The sequence below is a fragment of the Stenella coeruleoalba genome, assembly GCF_951394435.1.
Source record: "Stenella coeruleoalba genome assembly, chromosome: 1".
Taxonomy (NCBI): Eukaryota; Metazoa; Chordata; class Mammalia; order Artiodactyla; family Delphinidae; genus Stenella; species Stenella coeruleoalba.
Window position 1 is genome coordinate 162,464,703 of NC_137169.1, and position 25,205 is coordinate 162,489,907.

At 46.2% G+C, this 25,205-nt stretch overlaps 1 protein-coding gene and 1 long non-coding RNA gene across 3 annotated transcripts in view; one reads left to right on the top strand and one right to left on the bottom strand.

Moving 5' to 3' along the window:
* Positions 1–1,743: 1,743 nt before the first annotated feature.
* Positions 1,744–24,592, bottom strand: LOC307195473. Of its 2 annotated transcripts, XR_013830845.1 has the most exons (4): positions 21,273–24,592; positions 19,469–19,580; positions 13,210–13,308; positions 1,744–1,919 (listed from the first exon to the last, which is right to left on the bottom strand). It is a non-coding gene; the product is annotated as an uncharacterized lncRNA (long non-coding RNA). The 2 variants fall into 2 exon arrangements; XR_013830846.1 differs by lacking the exon at positions 1,744–1,919 and having other exon boundaries at positions 12,967–13,308.
* The window catches only part of MAPKAPK2 (MAPK activated protein kinase 2), a 46,143-nt gene continuing 40,849 nt past the window's right edge, over positions 19,912–25,205 (top strand). Inside the window, exon 1 of the mRNA XM_079939591.1 lies at positions 19,912–20,533. Within this exon, the coding sequence (XP_079795717.1) occupies positions 20,216–20,533 (318 nt within the window). The 5' untranslated portion in view covers positions 19,912–20,215. The remainder of the gene's footprint in view (positions 20,534–25,205) is intronic.

Genomic DNA, 25,205 nt, shown 5'->3' on the forward strand with positions numbered 1-25,205 from the left:
CATGGCTGTTCATGGTCATAGGGAGATGACAAAGCATGTGCTTTAGGGTCAGAAAGATCTGGGTTCAAGTGCTGGCTCTGTCCCTTACAAAATATGCAGCTAGGTTTTTCTTTGTTAGGTCACAAATGGGAACAATTCTTACCTTATGGTGTGAGGCCTGAATGAGGCAATGTATATGACGTATTTTACCTTAGAGTAGGTAGAAGTTCAATTACGCTAATTCTCTTTCCCTTCCACCTACGAGCGGATCTCACAGATGCATTTCCAGAAACGACTTTCTCCTTTTTGATTCCATTTCTTATTGGCTCCTTTTTTGTCAGGTCCTCTGACAAAGAAGAAAGAGCATCTTCCCCATCTTCCCCATTGTCTGAGCTCTGACCTCAGCCTTTTAAAGTTGGAATTTTAATAATGAGAAACCATGAAAGGGGAATGTTGCTTTCCCCTTATCTGACATTGAGCCTCCCGATTTCTATTTTATTGGATATGGTGGTTGTGATTTATTTGTTCATGTTACGCGTTTTTTCTCTCCTACCACCCACTCCCCATACACAATTACCCACACAGGCCACTCCTCTCATCCTTTAAACTAAACTTTCACATCTTTTACTATTTCCAAATCCAAAACCTTGGTTCCACTCCCCTGGGACAGAGGACATAGGGCTTATTATGGGCCCCAGGTTTTAATAGTAACAAGATCCTATCAATCATTCATTGGAGGCAATGCAGTTATATGGCTTCTGCAGTGAGTTTGCTGGGGAAGGGAAGAGGCGAAAAGGGGCAGGTGTCAGGGAGAGGCAGGCCTGAGGGCCAAGGATACTTAAATGTGTTACAGGATCAGGAGAAAGAGTCAGTTGAGTGGGAGTGGGGCAAATACTGTCAGTTACCTACTCAAAACCCATACCCCTTTTTCTTCCCTTGGGGAGTGCTCCTCCCTCCAGGCAGGGGAGGAGTTGGAGAAATTCCACATCCTCTGTCCAGTGATTGGTTGAGGATGAGCATGTGACCCACTTCTGGCCAATGAGATATAAGGGGGAATCTGTAGAGGTTCTCTGGAAATATGTTTTCCCATGATAAATAAGACAGTCACCGGAGGAAAAAAAAAAGCATTTAAAATTTATTTGTATTCTCTTTTTCACTCCTGCCTCTTTCCTTGCTCAGCTGAACCATGTCCTCTGAGGATGAGAAACTTGGAGCTGCTGCAGCCTCCTTGGAAGAGTGAAGGGATGAGCTAGCTGGAGGGTGACATCCAGTCCGCTGAGGATGGCAATACAGGAGGATGGTAGGCCATGGATCCTTGATGGTACTTGATGAATTTGTTGAGCTGCTGAGAAACCTGAGATCACCTCTGTTAGGTCTTATTAAGAAACTCTTACCTGCTTTATGGGTTAAACCACTGCTGGTTACCTTTCCAGCTGAGTTCATCCTTACTGATATGGGGAGGTTGTTATATTCTGGACCCAAGGTAATTTAGGTTGGTCTTAAAATGGGATCAGGGTACCAGTAAAACTTTTAAAGATGTCAAAGTAAAGCATCTCTGATTGGGACTTCCTCCCTAAAGTATCAGTCAAGACCATCACTCTTTAAAACAATCCTGAGTTGCCGATTACTTTGTGATGGGTGGTGAAGATTATGGAAGTCAGATCTCTCTGCCTTTCTGCTTGAAGCCAGACTAAACAAGCCCCTACAGCTACAGTTCTAAGCAAGAAATGTCAGTTAGCCCTCTCCATGCCTTCTAGTCCTTATCGGTCGTTCTTGATCCACTGGGAGGCAGATTTTCCTAACCCTTCCAATTGGCCACACTTTGATCGTAATAGGAGACAGGACTTTGGACGCCATGCTTTCCTCTGGAGTTGAGACAGAAGAACAGTGCTCTCTTGATTGAGAGTTCAGTAGGCTGGGTTCCAGTCCAGAAAATGGGCCTGAAGGAAGAGGAGAGATGTGCAAAGGAGGCATTGCAGAAGTAGCCAGGAGGTACAGGCTGCTTTTCTCAGGGCTACTGAGGAATGTATAGGTGACTGGGAGTAGAGTACCCACCCTGGAGAAATGTACAACCTAGGGGAGAGAAAGTTCTCAAAAGTAACTAATAAAAGCTTAAGCGTTTCTGTTTCATTTCTTTCTGCTCTGATCTTTATGATTTCTTTTCTTCTACTGACATTGGGTTTTCTTTGTTCTTCTTTCTCTAGTTATTTTAAGTGTAGGGTTAGATTGTTTATTTGAGATTTTTCTTGTTTCTTGAGGTGAGATTGTATTGCTATAAACTTCCCTCTTACAACTGCTTTTGCTGCGTCCCATAGGTTTTGGGTCGTCATGTTTTCATAGCAAAGATTAATAAAACTAAAAGCTGGTTCTTTGAGAAGATAAACAAAATTGATAAACCCTTAGCCAGACTCATCAAGAAAAAAAGGGAGAGGACGCAAATCAATAAAATTAGAAATGAAAAAGGAGAAATCACAACTGACACTGCAGAAATACAAAGGATCATAAGAGACTACTACAAACAACTATATGCCAATAAACTGGACAACCATGAAGAAATGGACAAATTCTTGGAAAGGTACAACTTTCCAAGACTGAACCAGGAAGAATTAGAAAATATAAACAGACCCATCACAAGTAATGGAATTGAAACCATAATTTAAAATCTTCCAACAAACAAAAGTCCAGGACCAGATGGCTTCACAGGAGAATTCTATCAAACATTTAGAGAAGAGCTAACTCCAATCCTTCTCAAACTCTTCCAAAAAATTGCAGAGGGAGAAACACCCCCAAATTCATTCTACGAAGCCACCATCACCCTGATACCAAAACCAGAAAAAGATAACACACACAAAAAGATTGTAGACCAATATCACTGATGAACATAGATGGAAAAATCCTGCACAGAATACTAACAAACAGAATCCAAAAGCACATTAAAAGGATCATACACCATGATCAAGTGGGATTTATCCCAGGGATGCAAGGATTCTTCAATATATGCAAATCAATCAATGTGATACACCACATTAGCAAATTAAGAAATAAAAACCATATGATCATCTCAATAGATGCAGAAAAAGCTTTTGACAAAATTCAACACCGATTCATGGTAAAAACTCTCCAGAAAATGGGCATAGAGAGAAGCTACCTCAACATAATAAAGGCCATATATGACAAAACCACAGCAAGCATCATACTCAGTGGTGAAAAACTGAAATCATTTCCACTAAGATCAGGAAGAAGACAGGGATGTCCACTCTCACCACTTTTATTCAACATAGTTTTAGAAGTCCGAGCCACAGCAATCAGAGAAGAAAAAGAAATACAAATTGGAAAAGAAAAGTAAAACTGTCACTGTTTGCCGATGACATGATATTATACATAGAAAATCCTAAAGATGCCACCAGAAAACTACTAGAACTAATCAATGAATTTGGTAAGGTTGCAGGATACAAAATTAATGCACAAAAAACTCTGGCATTCCTATACACCAACAAAGAAAAATGAGAAAGAGAAATTAAGGAAACACTCCCATTTACCATTGCAACAAAAAGAATAAAATACCTAGGAATGAACCTGCCTAAGGAGGTGAAAGACTTGTACTCAGAAAACTATAAAACACTGATGAAAGAAATTAAAGATGACCTAAACAGATGGAGAAATATACCACGTTCTCAGATTGGAAGAATCAATATTGTGAAAATGACTATACTACCCAAAGCAATATACAGATTCAATGCAATCCCTATCAAACTACCAGTGGCATTCTTCACAGAATTAGAACAAAAAATTTTACAATTCATATGGAAACACAAAAGACCCTGAATAGCCAAAGCAATCTTGAGAAAGAAAAACGGAGTTGGAGGAATCAGTCTCCTCAACTTCAAACTATACCACAAAGCTACAGTAGTCAAGACAGTATAGTACTGGTACAAAAACAGAAATATAGATCAATGGTACAAGATAGAATGCCCAGAGATAAACCCACGTACATATGGGCACCTAATTTATGACAAAGGAGGCAAGAACATACAATGGAGAAAAGACAGCCTCTTCAATAAGTGGTGCTGGAAAAACTGGACAGCTACATGTAAAAGAATGAAATTAGAACACTCCCTAACACCGTACACAAAAATAAACTCCAAATGGATTAAAGACTTAAATGTAAGACCAGACACTATAAAACTCTTAGAGGAAAACGTAGGAAAAACACTCTTTGACATAAACCATAGAGAGATCTTTTTCCACCCACCTCCTAGAGTAAAACAAAAACAAATGGGACTTAATTAAAATTAAAAGCTTTTGTACAGCAAAGGAAACCATAAATAAGACAAAAAGACAACCCTCAGAATGGGAGAAAATATTTGCAAATGAAACATCAGACAAAGCATTAATCTCCAAAATATACAGAGAGCTCATGGAGCTCAATATCAAAAAAACAAACAATGCAGTTAAAAAATGGGCGGAGGACCTAAATAGACATTTCACCAAGGAAGACATACAGGTGGCCAAGAGGCACATGAAAAGATGCTCAACATCACTAATTATTAGAGAAATGCAAATCAAAACTACTATGAGGTATCACCTCACACTGGTCAGAATGGCCATTATCAAAAAATCTACAAACAATAAATGCTGGAGAGGGTGTGGTGAAAAGGGAACCCTCCTGCACTGTTGGTGGGAATGTAAATTGATACAGCCACTATGGAGAACAGTATGGAGGTTCCTTAAAAAACCAAAAATAGAACTACCATACGGCCCCACAATCCCACTACTGGGCATATACCCTGAGAAAACCATAATTCAAAAAGAGACATGTACCACAATGTTCAATGCAGCACTATTTACAATAGCCAGGACATGGAAGCAACCTAAGTGTCCATTGACAGATGAATGGATAAAGAAGCTGTGGCACATATATACAATGGAATATTACTCAGCCATAAAAAGAAAAAGTTATTTGTAGAGGGGTGGATGGACCTAGAGTCTGTCATACAGAGTGAAGTAAGTCAGAAAAAGAGAAGCAAATACCATATGCTAACACATATATATGAAATCTAAAAAAGAAGAAAAAAAAATGGTACTGATGAACCTAGCTGCAGGGCAGGAATAAAGAGATAGACATTGAAAATGGACTTGAGGACATGGAGTGAGAGGGCGAAGTGAGAGTAGCATCAACATATATACACTACCAAATGTAAAATAGTTGGGTGGTGGGAAGCAGCAGCATAGCACAGGGAGATCAGCTCAGCGCTTTGCGATGACCTAGAGGGGTGGGATAGGGAGGGTGGGAGGGAGGCTCAAGAGAGAGGGGATATGGGGACATGTGTATGCATATGGCTGATTCACTTTGTTGTGCAACATCAACTAACACAGTACTGTGAAGCAATTATACTCCAATAAATATCTATTAAAAACAAAATTAAAAAAAGCCTAAGCATAACAAGCAGAGAGAAAGATGGATTGGAAACAATGGGGACTGAAAGCAAGGAATCTAGTTAGCCAGTTACTGGAATATTCTAGGTGAAAGAAAACTAGGGCAGTGGCAGGGGAGATGGAAAGGAGAGGAGGATACAGGAGGCCTTGCTGAGACAGAAGCAGCAAGAACTGCCAACCAGTTGAATGTGGCATGTGAGGAAAGGGAAGAATAAAAGGACGGATCTCCTAATACAGCATTGGGAGAGACCTCAAAAATCAGCTAGATCAAGTCTGAAAACCAAACTTGGAATAGCTTCTTCAACAAAGCCGTACACACATGCCCAGTGTATGTGGGATACAATGTGTTTTTCTCTCTCCCTTTCCGTTTTCAGGAGTACGGCACACACCAGGGTCGGATAACAGAAGACTCCACAACTGTTCCGTGCAGGGATTCAGGGGTATTGCTGCAGGGCCAGCTTTATGGGTGTGTGACCCATGTGGTCCCACAGGGACCTGTGCCTAGGGGGCCCCATGTTTGGCTTAATGCTCTTCTGTTGCTCCCTTGGAATTCTTCCTAATTTCTGAACAAGGAGCCCTGCATTTTCATTTTGCACTGGGTCCTGCAGACTATGTGGCTGGTCCTGGGCCTGTGGCAGCTGCTGCTGGGAAGAGAGGCAGAGGTGAGGGTTCGATAACCCAGTCCGTCTACAGGCTCTGAAATGCGAGGGCAGCCAGGGTTGAGATGAGCGTGGATGAGAAGCGTGCGGATCATAAGAGTCGCAGCCTATCTCGCAGGCTTGCTGTGAATGTTAAATGAGCAGATGTATGTAGAGGGCTTGGAACAGCGTCTGCACGTAGTGATTGCTATGTGCATGTCTAGTGTTAGTATAATTCCCTCCCTGCATGGATTCCTCCCTTGACAGCCCCAGGTTGATTATTCACAGGGTCACAGTTAACTTCTCATCTTTACGTTGTGAGCCTGGCATTCACCATCCAGCCCTAGGCTTATGACTGTCTTTTGGGGAAAAAAAATCCAACAATAATAAATATCACAATAAATAAACATGTGATCTCACATCCTCTCATCCTTAGTGTAGCTAAATAGTGCTTCAGGCTTCGTCTGTCCGTGTGAGATGTGTGTCTGTGTGTGTCTTTGTGTCTGAGAGGAAGCTTTTTTTTTAAAAAATCTTAACTCAATTAATTAGGGGTTCTCTCTGGTGGTTTAATTTTTTTCTTTACCTGTGTTTTTTGTTCATATAGAAAAGACCCTTGAACCACCTGCTTCCTCCCTCCCTCCACTTGTCCTCAAATCCCCAAGGGGAGGGCAGGATCTAAAGGAAGGACTATGTCACTATTGTCATCATGATAATGGCCCCCTCCCCCACTTCCCTCCACTCCCATCTGAGTCCCCAGAGCCTGTAAAGTGCTCAACCTTTGTCCTTAAAGTACAGCTCCTTTTACTGGCGGTAAAAAATTAAAATACTGGCCCGACACCTCTATTCTGTGAACAGTTGTCCTGATCAAAGTCTGGAAGCTCTTCCCCCTGCCCTCTCCTAATCTTAGATGGTCCCAACCCATTCCCAGGAAGACGGAGCTCTCTCTTAACTATCCTGGGTTTCAAGTCTATGGAGGACTGCATATTTTTTCCTTAGCAGAAATAGTTGTGGTTTTTCCTAACAGCTTTGCAAGTTCCCCATAGAGCTGGAAATTCCCTTCCTTATAATGGATGCACAAGAAGCCTGGTCTGGTCCTATCTCTCCTGCTGTGTGACTCTAGGAAGTCAGCTTAAAGTCTCTGGGCCTCAGATTACAGGGATTTCCTAGATTAGGATGGATTGAAGGCTGAAAAGGAAAGGATTTATTTTTGGAGGACCCTGGGAAAAGGGATTTACAAACATCTCTGTGGTGAGAATAGCCAGTTGGGGAACTACCAACACACTTAGATTCCTCTTCTTGAAAAAAAAAATGAGTTTAATAATTTCCACTGCTAATTCCTATCCCTTACCCTCACCTCCATGCCTGCCTCCACCCTCAGCTGTTGACTGATAGAGTAGATAAGCTGTACTCTCCCCCCTCCCACTTATACACACGCTTCTGGGAGGCCTTAGATAAATAGGAGGCAGAGGCAAGCCTGAGGAAATATTATTACCATTATGATGATGATTATGCTTTCAGCATGAGAAACAGGAAGTGAAACTGACTAAAATGCCCAATGATAAATGTCTAGCCCCATCTTCTCAGCCAGACCTAAAGGCAAAGAAGCCGGCCAAAGAAAACTGGGGTCCCACCACAGGCTCTATCAACCTCCTCTGTGTGTGTGTGTGTGTGTGTGTGTGTGTGTGTGTGTGTGTTACAAGGAGTGTCTTTAAATAACTAGTTTCCAGGACCTGTGATCTTTCTACCTTATTCTAATGCCCATGCTTCCTCTTTCATGTGATACCCTCAGGGTCCTTCCTTACTACTTCCTTCCCCATTTCCTAGAGAGAGGTTCCAAAGGCTGTCAGATGTTAAAGGACACGTCCAGTGATTAATTGGCTCCTCTACACACACCTTATCTGCTGGGGCCAGGTCTGAGCCTGTTTTGTCCCCACCGCAGACATTCCCTGAGCCAGAGGCCTTTCTTCTCCCTCCCTTCAGGGGAGCTATGTTTTCTCTTCTGTCCTGGCCGCCCGACACTCTCCATCTGCCCGGCTGATTATCCACATCCTTTGTCTTTCTCAGGAATCGATTATGGATAAACGGTAGTCGGAAAACGGCATGGGGCCATGTAATTACCCCACGTTGACATTTCCATTTGCAGCACCAGGGCCCCTGGAAACGCTGAAAAACAGTAGAAATGACCTGATTTTCAGACTGCCTTGTTAGCTCAACTTCCCAGGGAGAAAAGAGCAGACAGCTGTGTGGGAAGTAAATGGAGCAAGCTGGTGTTTTGGAAATACCCCCGCATTTGGACAATGTTCTGAAAAATGCAGAGGGAACAGAAGAGAAAAGGCTTCAGGACAAGGAGCAGGTAGAGGAAGAGAGAGTAGGATGCTCAGCTCTTGTTCTCCTCCCAACACCTTTAGTGGCTTTTGGACCAAGATCTTGATCCAGAGGAACAGATGATTGGAATTTTGGTTTGGGAAAAAATAACCATCTTAGTTGCATTGCCATTTTTTCCAAGCCTAGAACAGGGTCCAGTGGAGCCCATCCAGGGTTGGCATGGGGGTGAGGTCACAGCAGGGTAACTGATGGGAGAAGAAACTCTAGGATAGAGCCTTATGCCCCAGGCTGTCTATCTTTGGTGGCCTCTGCTCCCTGCTCAGGAAAGCATGGTGCCTAAGAAGACAGGGTTGGGTCCCAGCTTCCTGCCTTCAAATCCCCACTCCAGTCCTTACTTTAAGTCACTTAAACACACTGGGCCTCAATTTCCTCATCTGGGTCCCTGAAAGGATATTAGTAACACCTGCCTTGTAGGGTTGTTCTGGGGATTGAGTAACACATGGTGAGCATTTAGACCCATGTCAGGAACATAGGAAGTGCTTGATCCATTGGTGTGATTATTATGACTTTTGTCTTTCCCTGAGTGCCAGCCACCATCTTCCATTCCATCTGCCCAGCAAAAATAAGCGTCCTATTCTGTGGCAGGCGCTGGACAGTCACTAGGGATGGATAAGAAGTTTGCAGGAGGCTTCACTGCCTGCCAGTTCACTGTTCTTTCTTAACACAGTGCGGAGCGCACAACAGGTAGTGTCATCTTGACTCCAGTCTTCCTGGTTCCTTGCCCCTGGTCCTTGACGGTTCACCTTCATTTGCTTCTTCTGCTGCCCTGCTCTTTCTTTTCCCAGCTCTGTAGAAGATGGTCCCAGGTGTCCCAGCCCAGGCCATGCTGGAGTCCCGCCAGGCCCTTCCCTGACTCATCCTGGTGAGGAAGCCCGCTAATTTTCCCACTCAGCACGTCTCCCTTTCCAGGCCCTGGGTTCCCCACACACTCCCTGAGGAAGCTGGAGGAGGGCCGCTTGGCTCTGTAATCACCACACTTCTTGGTGGTAAACAAGAACCAGATTCCTGGGGAGTGACGCAGGCAGGAGCTCAGTGGCCGGGGCAGCTGCGATCACACCGAGAGTTGAAGAAACACCTCTGCTTGGGCCCTGACCCAGGGGAAGGCTGCCCACACACCCCTCTTTGCTACCCTTCTATTGACAGGGGCTTTTGCACCAGATGGCTCTGCAGACACAAGGGGGGCAGCCAGTGGGCCCAGATTCAGAGGCCTCCCCCACAGAACTGGGGAGCATAGCCCCATCTCTCCTCTTCCAGGACTGGTCTCACCCTCTTCCCTGATCTATACCCAGCTACCACCCCAGGCCATCGTCGCTCACTTCCTATCCCTCCCCTCACCGATGCTGGGAGAAGCCTCAGACTCCGGAGGATGCCCTGATCCCAGGAAGCACAGAGTAAAGGCTACACTGCAGGCTGGCATGGCCATGAGCTATCCAAGCCTTTTGACTTTGGGTAACATGGATGATCTAGGGCTTCCCTCTTGACAGTGTGACTTTGGAGTTTAGGATCTGGTGTCCTGGGATTTAGGCCAAACACAGTCCATGCTAGTTCTTAAGCAAAAAGCTGGACTGGCTCAAATACCTCTGGAAGGATGCACGAGAAAATCGGGCAGAGAACTGGGTGGCTGGGAGAGAGCTGTTTACTATATGTCCTTTGGGGCTTTTGCATTGTGTACCATGTTCACGTACTAAAGCAGGGGTCCCCAACCCCCAGGCCACGGACTGATACTGTTCCGTGGCCTGTTAGGAGCCGGCTTGCACAGCAGGAAGTGAGCGGTGGCAAGCAAGCAAAGCTTCATCTGTATTTAGAGCTGCCCCCATCGCTCGCGTTACTGCCTGAGCTCCACCTCCTGTCAGCATTATGGTGTGTTGTATAATTATTCCATTATATATTACAATGTAATAACAATAGAAATAAAGTGCACAATAAATGTAATGAGCTTGAATCACCCCGAAACCATCCCCCCTCCCACCGGTCTATGGAAAAATTGCCTTCCACGAAACCGGTTCCTGGTACCAAAAAGTTTGGGGACTGCTGTATTAAAGGTTCAGAGACAGAGAGAGAGAGAGAGAGAGAGAGAGAGAGAGAGGGATGGAATATTCTGTAATTTTGTAAATCTTCTACCTGTTGAATATAGGGAAGAGTCCTTTGTCTCGCTCCCCCAAGGCAGAAGGGACAGTGAGGCAGCTGCATTGGGGAGGCCTCATCTGGGTCCAACTTCAGGCTTAGAAGGGGCTGTCAGAGGCAGGTGGCTGCTTGGGGGGATTTTCCAAGTGTCTGAATGAATTGGAATCTTGCACTAAAAGGTGACACGTTGCTGAGTGCAGTGGTCCAGGAGGAAGGAGGGGGGACCTGTGACCCTCTAGGCCTGGAAGGCCACTCTCCCATCTCATGGACAGTTAAGCCCCTCTGTATCAGAGAGGTCGACATGGGTGGGTCGTTTGGCCACCTTTGCACTGGGACCCAACACCAGGGGGCTGGCCTGAACCAGCACTCCGGGGGCCCAGTGTCCTTTCTGCCAGAAACTGCCTCCAATTTCCAGGTAATGTGTATTAGTCTTAGTACATTTGTTTCTTTATTTTATTTTTTAAAATATTTATTTATTTATTTTTGGCTGTGTTGGGTCTTTGCTGCTGCGCGCAGGCTTTCTCTAATTGTGGCTCACAGGTTTTCTCTAGTTGCAGGTTTTCTCTAGTTTCTCTAGTTTCTCTAGTGAGCGGGGGCTCTTCTTCGTTGCGGTGCGCGGGCTTCTCATTGCAGTGGCTTCTCTTGTCGCGGAGCACGGGTTATAGGCGCTTGGGCTTCTGTAGTTGCAGCACGCGGGCTCAGTAGTTGTGGCGCACGGGCTTAGTTGCTCTGCAGCATGTGAGATCTTCCCGGACCAGGGCTCAAACCCATGTCCCCTGCATATTGGCAGGCGGATTCTTAACCACAGGGGAGTCCCCATTTTTTTCTTTAAAAACATTTCTTTCTTTTTTGTTCTAAGTTCTTGCATTTATATCATGTGTTGAAGTTTGCACAGCACTTTCACATAGTATTACCAATGGCTCCCTGTTGCCCAAAGTCCAAAGCCTTAGTGGAATGTCTAGCCCTTAAATCTGCTTTTCGCCCCACATCTTGACACTCTCCCCTGCACACCCTGCATTCCAGCCTGTGCTGACCACCTGCTGCTCCTAAACAGGCTGTGCAATTTCTCGTCTCCCTTTGCTCCATTGTTTAGTGTTACCCCTTTCTCCTCCTCTGCCTGGAGAATTCTTTTTTTTTGCGGTACGCGGGCCTCTCACTGTTGTGGCCTCTCCCGTTGCGGAGCACAGGCTCCGGATGTGCGGGCTCAGCGGCCATGGCTCATGGGCCCAGCCGCTCCGCGGCATGTGGGATCTTCCCGGACCGGGGCACGAACCCATGTCCCCTGCATCGGCAGGCGGACTCTCAACCACTGCGCCACCAGGGAAGCCCTACCTGGAGAATTCTTGCCCATATTTAGATCCCTAGGTCAAATGTCATTTCTTTGGTGAGAACTTTCTAGATGACTCTCTCCTGTTTGTGAGCCCTGAAGACCCAAACTTAAACTCTCTCAAGGCCACACCCATTAGGACGGCTATTACCAAAAACAAACCCCAAAAAACCTAGAAAATAACAAGTGTTAGCTAAGTGGAGAAATTGGAACTCTTATGCATTGCTGATGGGAATGTAAAATGATGCAGCTGCTATGGAAATTAACATGGCAGTTCTTAAAGAATTTCACATAAAATTAGCATAAGATGCAGCAATTCAACTTCTGGGTATATACCTAAAAGAATTGTAAGCAGGGACTCAAACAGATATTTGTACATCCATGTTCATAGCATCATTATTCACAATAGCCAAAGGGTGAAAGCAAACCAAGTGTCCATCAAGAGGGATGAGTGAATAAATAAAAGGTGGTATATACATATATATATATATATATATATATACACACACACAATGGTACAGCCTTAAAAAAAAGAAGGAAATTCTGACGCATGCTACAACGTGAATGAACCTTAAATACATTATGCTAAGTATAACAAGCCAGTCATAAAAAGACAAATACTGTATGATTTCACTTATATGAGTTTCCTAGAGTAGTCAAATCCATAGAGACAGGAAGTGGAATGGTGGTTGCCAGGGGCTGGGAGAAGGATGGGAGTGGGGAGTTATTATTTAATGAGTTCAGAGAACTAATTTAGGAAGATGAAAAGTTCTGGATACGGATGGTGGTGATGGCTGCACAACGTGAGTGTACTTAATGCCTCTGAACTAGTTAATAGTTAAAATGATACATTTTATGTTATGTGTATACATAAATGTCACCATTTACATATATATGTAAATATATATATATGTAACTTCTCAAGGCACTCAAGGTCCATCAGGGTCCTCTGAGCATTCCTATGCCCAGTACAATACTTGACCTGAACTGGTGCTCAGTAAATGTTTGTGGATATGAAAGGGGGTGCAAAGTTGATGGTGGGGGTCAGGTGCAGGTACCAGGCTGGCCCACATGCCAACTTCTCTCTTCCAGCACATCCAATTTTCCCCTGCACCTACTGCTCCAGTGAAGGGAGGGTTCTAGACATCTATCCAAAGCTGTGGGGAGACCCCTGGCCAGCATCAATGAGCGAGCTTCCAGGAATGAGAGGGACTTGCCCGCAACATGTACTATATAGGTCACACAAAAGGAAGAACTTCCTTTCATGATATAGTGAGACACCGGAAGTTCTGAGAGCCTAAAGCTTTGAAGGTCACACACCTACTTGTCTACATGTAGGTGTGGTCTTTTGAGAAAGTTGACAGATCAGGTGGTCTTCATAGGTCCTTTTCATCTCTACAATATTACAGTTTTCATAACCTAAAGAGAAACATGGGGGAAAAAGTTAGCTCCTACCTCTGTCATTTAATGAGCAAAACCAAAACAAAATGTGGGTTATGCCACATGTACCTCATATATTTAAGTCATTTCTCAAAAGCTTATACATCCTAGGATCCTAAATTCATTACTGCTTAAATGGCTTTATTCATTGCCTTTAACTCTCTGTCTTGGAGGAAGAGTCTTTGGAATTTGAGTAAGATGCAGGTTGCAGACTGTTTCCTTCTCCTGAGCCAAATGCAACTTACAGGAGCATTTAGGAACATGGACTTTGACATGAGCGGAAACAGCATGAGTTTTGAATTCCAGCTCTTCTGCTCTATTGTGATGACTTTGGCCGGGTATTTAACCTTTCTGAGCCACAGTGCTTTCAATGATTGGAATAGCAGAAATAATACTAAGCACAGCCTGTCGAAAGGATTGAAAGAGATGACTGGTATGAATGTACCTGCTGCATAATAACTGCTCCACAGAGGCCGATCAGTATGTGTCAGTAACAGCTCAAAACTTGGCACGGGAATATTAATCTAGGGAATATTATCTCCCCCTTCATTATACAAAAAGAATGCAGAGGTGCAGTTATTATAGTAGTAAGTGGTAGAGGTGGGATTTGAACCCAGGACTTGATTCCGCCATGTTCCGCTGCCTCAAAATTATGGTCTCACTGGAAGCTGTTTATTCTTATACACTTAGGAAATCGCTACCCAGTCCCCTCCCCATCTCTTCCTACCTTTCCTACCTTCCCACTCCCATTTACTCATCTTAAGTGAGGGATGGAAAAAAATTCCAGGGGTCAGCAGGTTACCAGACAAAGACCAATGACCCTTTGGGTTGACACACCCTGGTTGTGTTCCTGGATGGCAAATCCCCTTTACCTTTCTCCCTTCCCCATTTCACTATCCAGGCTGAATGCTCATCTGAATTGCAATGGACATGCCAGATACAGGCTAGACTGGAGGGGCAAAGCTTTTAATATGGGACAACAGTCTTGGGCTATCTTGACTATGATGGAATATTTACCCCTTTCCTCTCCATTTCCCAGACTAAGGCACAGAATTTACAGTTAGGCAACCTGTAGTCTTAATTAGTCCCGTTTTCCGTCCCTTTGGACCAGGTCATGTCTGTCGATGTGCTGAGGCTAAGTTTCTGTTCCCCCTTAGGTACTTCCTTCTTTCTCTTTCCCTCTGCTCCAGCTGCTCCCTGCTGTGGCATTAAACAGTCAAAGGATGGGGTGCAGATAAGGGCATTGGGGTGGAGGAGCAGAGCATCTCTTCCCCTCTGAGATGTCCTCACATAGGGCATTGCCCACAATATTTACTTTGGGTAAAATTTCTTTCTGTGGATCAGTCCCTAGCACTTTCAGAGATTTCAGAAATTTTGTGATGAATAATTCTTATATATCTGTCATTTTTGCTTTGGAGAATTTCTCAATCTCTCAAAGAAAAACTAGCCTATAAGATGAAGACTATCTCTCCCTGGCCTCAAGTCATTTTCCTTTCCAAGAGTGAGCTTTCAGTGAAGAGAGCTTTTCCTGTGAATCGTGCTGCCTTCGGCAGTAGTTTGTGTGCCCCAGCAATAGATACAAAGCCCACTTTATCTGTGTGCATATATCTATCCAACAGCTTGCGGATGATCGTATTTCATCAAGAGCGTGTTATCTGAAAATTTGCAGGAAATTCACCTCCATAGATTTTCACCCTTTGTCATCCATTCATAATGCCATATCACAGCAAAATAGGAAATTTTTACTCCCTGATGGTGGAAGGCAGGACGGGGGAAGCCTTGAGAAGAGATATTGCCATGGATTCACAAGTAATCCTATCATATAACACAGTCATGCAAATTAACACAGACCTATACTCTGTAACAGATTAGGTCAAGATTGAAGGAAATTGAGGTGTGGGAGATTTAAAGTTTATCTAAAATGGAAAGTATAGGCCATACCTTTTTAGGTCATTCCTGCCCAGAAATGGCAAGATACCATATTTTGGACATCAAGAAGGATATGTGGGTGTATGTCTGCTTAGGATTTAGAGTGGGGGCCATGAAAATGGACTTTGGGTCAGAAAGACCTGGGTTCTGTGCTTTGCTAACTATGTACCCCTAGGAAAGTTATTCAATTTCTCTAGGACTAAGTTTCCTCATTTTTAAAATAGATAAATAAGGATAACAGTACGTATCTCATAGGGTTGTATAACAGTTAGAATGGGATTTGGACGTGAGTGATAGAAAACTTAGAACATCAGTTGCTGTAATAAGAAGGACATTTATTTCTATTTCATATAAAGGCTGGGTAAGTTGTTTAGGGCTGATACATTGGATCCAGGCTCCATCTTCTATGCATACTCCATGGATAGAAGGACATAGACTCTTTCTATCCTTTTGCTGTGTCATCCTCAACCTGTGGTCTCCAAATTCATGATTCAAGATGGCTGCTCAAGCTCCAGCCATTACATAAAAAAAAAAAAAAAATTATTTATTGACTGCATTGGGCCTTAGTTGCTGCACGTGGGCTCTTCGCTGCAGTGCTCGGGATTCTCTCTAGTTGTGGTGCGCGAGGGCTCCAGAACTCGGGCTCAGTAGTTGTGGCGCGTGGGCTTAGTAATGCCCTGCGGCATGTGGGATCTTAGTTCCCCAACCAGGGACTGAACTGGCGTCCCCTACATCGCAAGATGGATTCTTAACCACTGGACCACCAGGGAGGTTCCTCCAGCCATTACATTTTTATTCCGGGCACCAGGAAGGAGAAAAGAGGACGAGAAGGAGGAGGACTTACCTCTTTTCTCAACAGCTTCCATTTACAAGTCATGAACACAGACAGCTGTAATGGAGGCTGGGAAATGTAGTTTTTATTCCGGGCAGTCATGTGCTTAGCTAAATACTGAAGATTATTTACTATCAAAGAGGGGGAAATGGATACTGGCGGAAACAGCCAGCAATCTCTACCACAGACCCTCATGAGATTTAAATGAGACAATGGCAGGCTGAGCACAGTGTTGGGTATAGAGTAAGCACTCAATAATCGCCATCATTATCATCATCGTCACCGTCATCATGAGGAGGTGGCGAATACTCTGAAACTATGACAAGACATTTCCTTATTTTAACCTCATCTTTCTGATAAAGTCACCCATATCCACCTCCCTTTTTTTTTTTTTTTTTTTGCGGTACGCGGGCCTCTCACTGTTGTGGCCTCTGCCGTTGCGGAGCACAGGCTCCGGACGCGCGGGCTCAGCGGCCATGGCTCACGGGCCCAGCCGCTTTGCGGCATGTGGGATCTTCCCGGACCAGAGCACGAACCCGTGTCCCCTGCATCGGCAGGCGGACTCTCAACCACTGCGCCACCAGGGAACCCTATCCACCTCCCTTTTAAGACACTATGAGCTTCACCTTTTATGAAGGTCAGACACCTTTATGTGTCCTTATGAAATAAAACTACATAAAAGGAAAGGAAAGGAATAATGAACCTAGGATTCAAGATAATGTTTATCTTGGCCAGAGAAAACAGAGGTGGGTTGGGGATGAATGAAGGAACCACCTAGTTAGATGTATGCTACTGTCAAAGTGCTAGTTTTCATTTTGGGTAGTGGATTCACAGGTGCCTACTGCATTATTAAAAATAACGAAGGACTTTCCTGGTGGTCCAGTGGTTAGGACTTGGCACTTTCATTGCCATGGCCTGGGTTCTATCCCTGGTCAGGGAACTAACATCCCTGCAAGGCGCAGCCAAAAAACCTGCCCCCAAACAAAACAAAACAAAACAACCAAACTAATAGCTAATTAAATAAAAGCAGAGATGGACCAATGACTCAATGATGAGGAGGATTATAATTAACCAAATTCTATGTACCTGAGGTCTTTCAATTGTCTTTGTGTGTACAGTATTCATGGCATATGTGTTTGCATGTCAATAGTAGACAAAAATAGTACTTTCTATTTGCATAGACTTTTAACTTTTGAAGTGCTTCTACATATCCATAAAAATTGTTTAAGTAGTTCATTACAGATGGTTGAGAGCTTGGTATTATACAAATAGGACTTTGGACTTCCATGTCCTAAGGAAAAATATTTTATTTTATTCTTACAATAGCTCTACAAGGGAGGCAGGACAGATGTTAACATCACTGTTGGACAGATGAGAAAGAGGGAACTGAGAGGGCGCGGGACTTGCATGAGGTTACATAGTTAGTTAGGACTGGAATGGAACTTAAGACTCTGGATCTCTTGCCCATCTTAGGTTCTTCCTTTAGCCCATCTCACTCCCCAGTTATTATCCATCCATTAGACATTTATTCCATGTCTGTTACATGCCAGGCACATTGCACTTATGTCTTTGTGTTGATATATGTATATGTTTTCTGGGTGCTGTGTGTGCAGCTTCTGTAATCTCTATGTACTGAGTCCTTGTGTGCCCCCTGGGCCTAACTGGTCCTTGTAATTCCAGAAGGAAGCCCCAGCTGTGGTTTCAGTTGTCTAGTTATTCCTAGGTCACTGGGCTGCAGCATCTCCCCAGAGTCCCAGCTAGATAGGAAGGCAGCTTTGATATCAGGGGCAGATCCCCATGCAGTGGGCACAGAGCAGAGGAGCAAGCCAGCAATGCCTCAGTCATTATAAGATTTACTATTTCATGATCATTTCTAGCTTTTGGGGAGTTCTCATGAACACTACCTCATTTAATTCTCACTCAGCCCCGATATTCAATTTTATTATTTTTCTCCTTGTTTCAGATACAAAGAGGAGAGACTTGAACTCAGGTCATTTGTCTCTAAATTCTATTCTCTTTCCACTGTGCCTTCTGTCTCTGAAAGGGCAAAAAGAGCTTATCCTCTTTCTAGCCGTGTGGAGGGAAGCAGGTGAAAACTCAGTACCAGGCAGTAGGAAGCCACTGGTGACCTTCTGCAGAGGAAAAGAGACCAACTCTCAGCCCTGCACAGCCCCAGCCCAGCTGAGATGAGAAGCAAGGAGCAGGTGCTTCCACCTCCCCATCCCTGCGTCCTTCTCTCAGTCCTTGGGCTTCTCCCTTGTGCGCCTAAGGGAAGTGATAGTAGTGCTGCAGAACGGGTGAGGTGTTTTCCAATCTCTGTGGCCGTAGGCTGTCTTTTTATCTTTGAGGAGTCAGAGGAATGGGGAACTGTCTAACTTATGCACCCTCTAGCATGAGAGGAGAGCTTCCACCACCTGCTATTGCAGAGGAGAATCCCTCTGCCCTCACCTCCCAGACTTGTGTCAGTGCCACTCTCTTGATGCTGTCTGCTTGTACCTCTCTTCTCCTCCACAGATCAACACCATCCACCACTGCAGGCCTGAGCACGGCACCTTGCACAAAGTCAAGGTGTACACTAAATTAACTGTGCTCAGAAAGAGCGAGTATTTGTGTTAGGGGACTCATATTTCTCCTTGGTCCATGGAGTGGGCCCTGGAGTGAGTCCCAGGAAGGGACTCTGCTAAGAGGGTAACTTCTACCTTTCAGGCTACCCTTCACTCCATGCTTGCCTGGGCTCGGTCCCCAGGGCACCTCTCCTTAGGATGTTCCCTCCTCTGCTTCTCCCTGAGCTAGGTCTCCCTGTACAAGGGGGCTCTAGAGTGTTGGGGGAACGTGTTAGGGGCCACGTGTGGCCACAGGTAAAGTCACATTCTCTAATTCGGCCTTATCAGTAATTAAGCTGAGGTTTTGTCTTCACCTCAGGCTCCTTGTCTTATTTCTGAGCTGTTTTACTAGTCAGAGTGGGGAGGAGGTCAGCAGGAATTTATTTCATGATCATCCCCCAAAGCCCATCAGAATATGTATCAACACCCTCTGGCAGCTTAAATTTAGGGCCTCCCCAATCTCCTCCCCTGATCTGGGCTATGCTTAGGTCCAGCTAGATCCTTAGTATCTTCCTCAGAGACAGGGGGCTAAATTGGACTAGAACTTGGCTTCTTCAAAAATACCCATTTCTTATGGCTGTAGGTTTAGGGCCTAACTTTTCCACATTGGAAATCAGGACCTATTCCCCAGACGTTCCCTTTTTGGTACATTATCTCAGGGAATTCTCTCCACACCCTATTCTTCCCACTGGGAGAGGTGCACCGAATTTGTGAGAAAAGAAATGCAAAACTCAGAGGAAAGTGTTCAAGTTAAAATATTCCATATTTGCCTCACCCTATTCCGAGAATGAGTGGCCTCTGTAATTCCAGGTCACCCCGGAGGTCTCATCTGGCGCATACTTGCTAGTCATCCCCCGCCTTCGAAATACACCCTCAGCTGCTGCTCTCTAAAAGAGCCAGACAATTGGAGAAAAGTGGATTATCTATCTGATTATGCAGCTACTTTCATACGCCTCCCCTTTCCCTTTGCGTGGCCCTGATTATTTAAGAACTAAGATTTCTCGGTCCCCGCTCCTTGTCCCCAGCCCCAGTCCCCAGCTTTGGCCCTTCACGCTCCGGAAGCCTTGCGTCCTCCCCTTTAAGGCCAGCCCCTCCCCCACGCCCACGCCTCCCCAGCTCCGTCCCGCCTCCCCAAGCCCTGCCCCCTCCGACCCTCCCCTTTAAGGACCGGCCCCGGACGCAGACGAGGCTGTGACGCGGCCGCCGGCCCTCGGGCTGGGTACTTTGTCGCGCGGCCGCTTCCCCCCCGGCCGGGGCCCCTCCGTCCCGCGTTCCACCGAGCGCCTGGCCCCCGGGGGGAGGGTGGGAGGGAGGGAGCAGGGCCGGTGGGCGCCAGCGGCGCACAGCGGGACCCACGGAGCCCCGCGACCCGCCGAGCCTGGAGCCGGGCCGGGGCGGGGAAGCCGGCTCCAGCCCGGACCAAACTTCGCAGCCGGGCTCGGGGTGGCGGGGAACCCGTCCGGAGCCGGAGGAGGGGCCCGCCGCGGGCCCTCCCGCCGCTGCTCTCGCGCCTACGGGCACCATGCTGTCCAACTCCGGTGCTGTTCCCCAGCCCGCCGCCGCCGCCGCCACCGCACCATGCTGTCCAACGCCGGCGATGTTCCCCAACCCGCCGCCGCCGCCGCAGCCCCCCGCCCCGGCCCAACCTCACCCCCCGGCCCAGCCGCCGCCGCAGCCCCCGCAGCAGTTCCCCCAGTTCCACGTCAAGTCGAGCCTGCAGATCAAGAAGAACGCCATCATCGACGACTACAAGGTCACCACCCAGGTCCTGGGACTGGGCATCAACGGGAAAGTTTTGCAGATCTTCAACAAGAGGACCCAGGAGAAATTCGCCCTAAAAGTAGGTTTGGGGCCCGAGGGAGGGGAGGACGGGCGGATGGGGTCTCCCGGGGACACCCCTGACACTCCGCAGCGGCCTAAGCTCTCGGTGGCTCAGCGTGGTCGCGCCGACGCTTTCCTCGGTCTGGCGTCGGAGCCGCGGAGGAGTGGCCGCGGCGGGGCTGCCCGTCCCGCGCGCGTGAGGGGTGCCAAGTGCGCGGCAGGGGGCGGGGGGCAGCGGGAAGGTCAGGTCCCGGCGGACCACACAGCCGAGACCGAGTTTCCGGTCACCTCCGGGTGTGAGTGGCGGGGACTCGAGAGGACTCGTGAGGACCCTGCCATTTTGGGTTTGAGCGGCATCCAGCCGAGTCGCAACGGTTGGCTTCGGGACCACTTCTGCTAATTTTCCCCCTAGTCTCATGGAAGTGATTTTCGGGGGTTGTGGTTCCCTATCCTCTCCTCCCTTCTTTCTTTCTGTGGGCACAAAAGGCCCATTACTCATTGAGCTGGTTGGTCGGTTGGTTTGGAGAAGTCGTATCTCAGAGGTTTATTTAGCCTCGCTCCTTATTTGGGAGCCGGAATGTGTGATTTCACTTCCCTGGGCCTTGCGAGTGCGGCTGTGCTGCCTTGGGGCGCGCCGGCCGGGGAGGTGCAAGGCTGGAGATTCCGCTGGGACACCGACACCCCCCCCCCATCCCCACCGCGACCGCCCCGGGCGCGGGGGAGGGTTTGTTTTGATCCGAGAGCGTGCCCCCTCCTACCTTCAGTGCCTGTGAGGCTCCAGATGGGAGGCCAGCAGGCTCCTTCGCGGTGTCTGCTGTTCCCATAGCTCCATTGATCATTGTAAACCGGGTCCGTAAACCACGGCTTGGCCCAGTGCTGATTCCGCAAATCGGAGATGGCCACTTGAGTCCTGGACAAGGGCGATTGGTGGACAGAGGAGGGAGCGTTTTCCTAGAGCTGGGGAAAACCAACCTCTTTCTTTCTTTCTTTTTCTTTTCTTTTTTAAGGGGATCTGGTAGGGGGGAGAATGGGGATTTCAGTGAGAGTATCTACTTCGGAAGTTAAACAGAATGGACTTGGAGGTCTGATGAGTCGCCAGTGCAGTGTGAGCCAATGTTCAGGGTCATGAAGAAGGTTTTCCCCAAAGAGGGGTTTCAGATCAAACCACATCTCTAAAGGTGACCCAAAACGCCTTTTTCCCCTGGGGTGTCTTAATGATTGGAGGAGGAGTAAAATACTTCCTGTGTTATATTTTCTTTTCCCCCTCAATCCCTGTGGCTAGCTGTGTTTCAGCTATTCATACAAAACTCAGATATGTGTTATGGGTGGAAATGTTGGAATATATAATTAGATAGAATAAGACCCTGGTACTTGGGGGTTGTAGAAGACAAACATGTTCAACTTAACAGATTTTAAGGCCTCTGAAATTATTTTCTTGCTGCTTTCATCCTCCCTTTTGGGGGAGAACTTCAGCTAGCCTCAACACTGTCAGATTTGTTTGGTTTTTACTGTAAGCTGTTGCTGAGGGCTTTTGGTTGTTTGATGTCGACTTTTGGAGAAGGAATATATCAGTATCCTGAACCCTTTAATACTTGTGCCTTAGACCGTTCTTTCCTTGCTCATAACTGGGGGCAGGGAAGGAGAGTGGTTGTTTGATCCCATGGCTCTGACCTCGGGGAGTGGAGTTGAGTGAATACTGTTTGACCACAGTTAACCTGTACTGTTGAGGAAGTGACGGACATTCTTTCCAGGAGAGTTTTCTATCCCCTCTGAGACGCCATCTGCCTTCACCCATCAGCAGTTTGGGGACACTGGCTGCTCATCTTCTTGGATAGCTGGAATATGGTATAAAGACTTCAGAACAAAAGCTCTCAACTTCTGCTCCTTATTCTTTTTAATAGACACAAAAAACCACCCTCTAAAATGCTTTTGGGTGGCAATTCAGATTTCTATTGTAATTAATCGGAGAGAGATTTGGATTTTTTTCTCCCTTTGAATGGTTTTGAAAGGAAAGATCCAGCAGTATTTTATTTTGTTTTATTTTTTAACGTCTTTATTGGAGTATAATTGCTTTACAATGGTGTGTTAGTTTCTGCTTTATAACAAAGTGAATCAGCTATACCTATACATATGTTCCCATGTCTCCTCCCTCTTGCATCTCCCTCCCTCCCACCCTCCCTATCCCACCCCTCTAGGTAGTCACAAAGCACCGAGCTGATCTCCCTGTGCTAAAGATCCAGGAGTATTTTAAATAACACTCATAGTTTGTCCTTCGCAGGTTAGAAGTGGATGAAGATTGAAGTCAGAGTGTGTTTTGACAGGCAGCCTGCTCCCAGATCTTACAAGTTGACTCAACTGTTAAACTGTAGATTTCCCACATATCTTTGTGTAAAAACTTAATAATAGAGGAAGAAAGAAGGGATGAGGCATTCAGAGACTGATAGCAGTGTCAACAGCGCTTCCAATATCCAAATACTGGCTGAGACATAATTATAGCTGTGGGGGGAATCTGGTTCAAAGAATTCTGTTCCAGAGACACACACCAAAGAGATTTCTAGATCTTGAATCTTGATTAACTTAACCATAGGTGCTGAGTACTGAAATGATTTTCAAAACCAGGAGTGTTTTGATTATTAAGCAAGGGAGGAAGATGTGGTGGGGCAGGAGGGATTGCCTCATCGGAAAGGTGCCTGAAGAAAAAGGGAGGAGACCTCTGCTCTACCCGGGGTGTTAGGCCATTCCTGGGGAGTTAGGTCAAAGAGCTGTAGAGCAGCAGCAGGGCCTGTCATGGGGGTTCTGATATCTGCTATCTCACAGCCCTGAGAGTTGGTGAGAGGTGGCGGCTGCCTTGATGCCCTGCTCCCTGTCTGTGGTCTGGTGACTTCTTAGTCCTATTAAATGTAATCAGTGCTTTAAAAAATAGTCCCGTTCCGCCCTGCTATTTCTCTACCTCCACCTGAGAGAGGTAACATTTACATGCTTTTTGGTGGGTGCTGTGACCTTGCCTCACCATCTCTCCTGGCTGCTTTTGCGAAGATCTGAGTCATACTTATACTTCTCTCAGAGTTGGAAGGGACTTTAGAGGTCATCTCATCCAACCCCCTCATTTTGCAGATGAGAAAACCAAGGCCCAGAGCAAGGCTTGCTTGAGGTAATACAGCCATGCACTGGGCAGAACCAGGATTAGCACCCAGGACGCCTGACCGCTTCCCACTTGGGTACTGCACTGACATCAGCAGGCTTGGCCCTGGGACGGGCTGCTGCTCCAGAGCCTCTCAAGCCCGAGGAGCTACTGTCACCACAGGCCCTCCTTGACTGTCGGCCAGGGGATGCTGGGTAGGGACTTAGCGGCTTCCCAGCAGAGGTTGCCAGAGTTGGAGAGGCAGCTTATAAACCAACTCAGCAGCTCCATGAGTTTTGAATCTTCAGTAACAAACATTTTTTTTTTTTACCACACCCTCCCCTTTTTAGGAAGTGTTTGCTAGAAACCTTATTTACTAGTATTATTTTTTGTGCAAGAACATGAGAATTCTATTCACTATTTCTTTGGTAGGGACGCCTGGTCTCAGCTCACTTGTGCAGTAATTGGTCCTATTCCCTGTGGGGTTCCTCAGTTGCTTACTGCTTCATTGTGTCATGGTGACTCCTAGGTATTAGCTGAACAAATTTAATTAAAGCCAGCACTGTTGTCCCTCTCTGCCATGTGACTCTGATTCGGTGAAGCATATTATTGCTTTACAAAATATAGAATGTTGTCATAACTTATCTCTGTTTGTCTTTCCGTTGTGTGGATTAGAGGAAACAAAGTACTGTTCCTTCTCCTTGCCTTTCTCCAGCAGTCCTCCCTCCAGGTGACTTTGTGTCACCGCCATGTGGCTTCCTTGGTGTTCTGAAGGGGAGCTGATCAGAACCTCTCATGGTTGAGAGGGAGAGCCGGGGCTCCCACATCCCCACAGTGCAGGCTGCACCCTCTCCAGCACGCCTCGTGCTGTGTACCGGTCGGGGAGCAAGAGAGTTTGTGGCTGGGTGAGGGGCAGTTTGCTGGATGGAATCACAAGGTGAGGAAAGTTTCATTAATCAACCAATCTCTTTTATCTCCACTGTTGTTACAGTAGTTAACAATTCTCTGAGCATCCTACCATATGCTTTGTTGTATGGAGGATACAGACATTGAAAGTGGCCTTAAAATTTTGGAGGTCAGGAAGCTTATTTGGAGAAGGTGAAATTAACAAATGTAGTCTAGGGCTGTACTGTCCAGTATGGTAGCCAATGCCCATGTATAGCTATTTAAAATTAGCTAAAATTGATTAATTAAATTAAGCTAAGCTAAATTTAAAAATCAGTTGCTAGCCACATGTCAGGTGTTCAGTAGCTACATGTGGCTAATGGTTACTGAATTGGACAGTGGAGAAGAACATTTTTGACCTTGTAGAAAGTTCTATTGTACTTTGCTGGTCTAGGGGTTAAATTGTGTGGTTGGGAATAGAAGAACTTTGAAGAGGCAATCTGTGAGGACCGAAGGAGCTGAGGACAGTCTCTGAGGAATGAGCACATCTGCAGGAGGTGATGGTGGCGTTGCCCTCGGGGCAGCTGAGGGGAGAGTGGATCAGTTGGTAAGGAGCAAGTGGGGCTGGTGACTCAGAATTGAGCCTAACCGATCTTTGTGTTAAAAGCAGGTTTTAAAGTGTTTG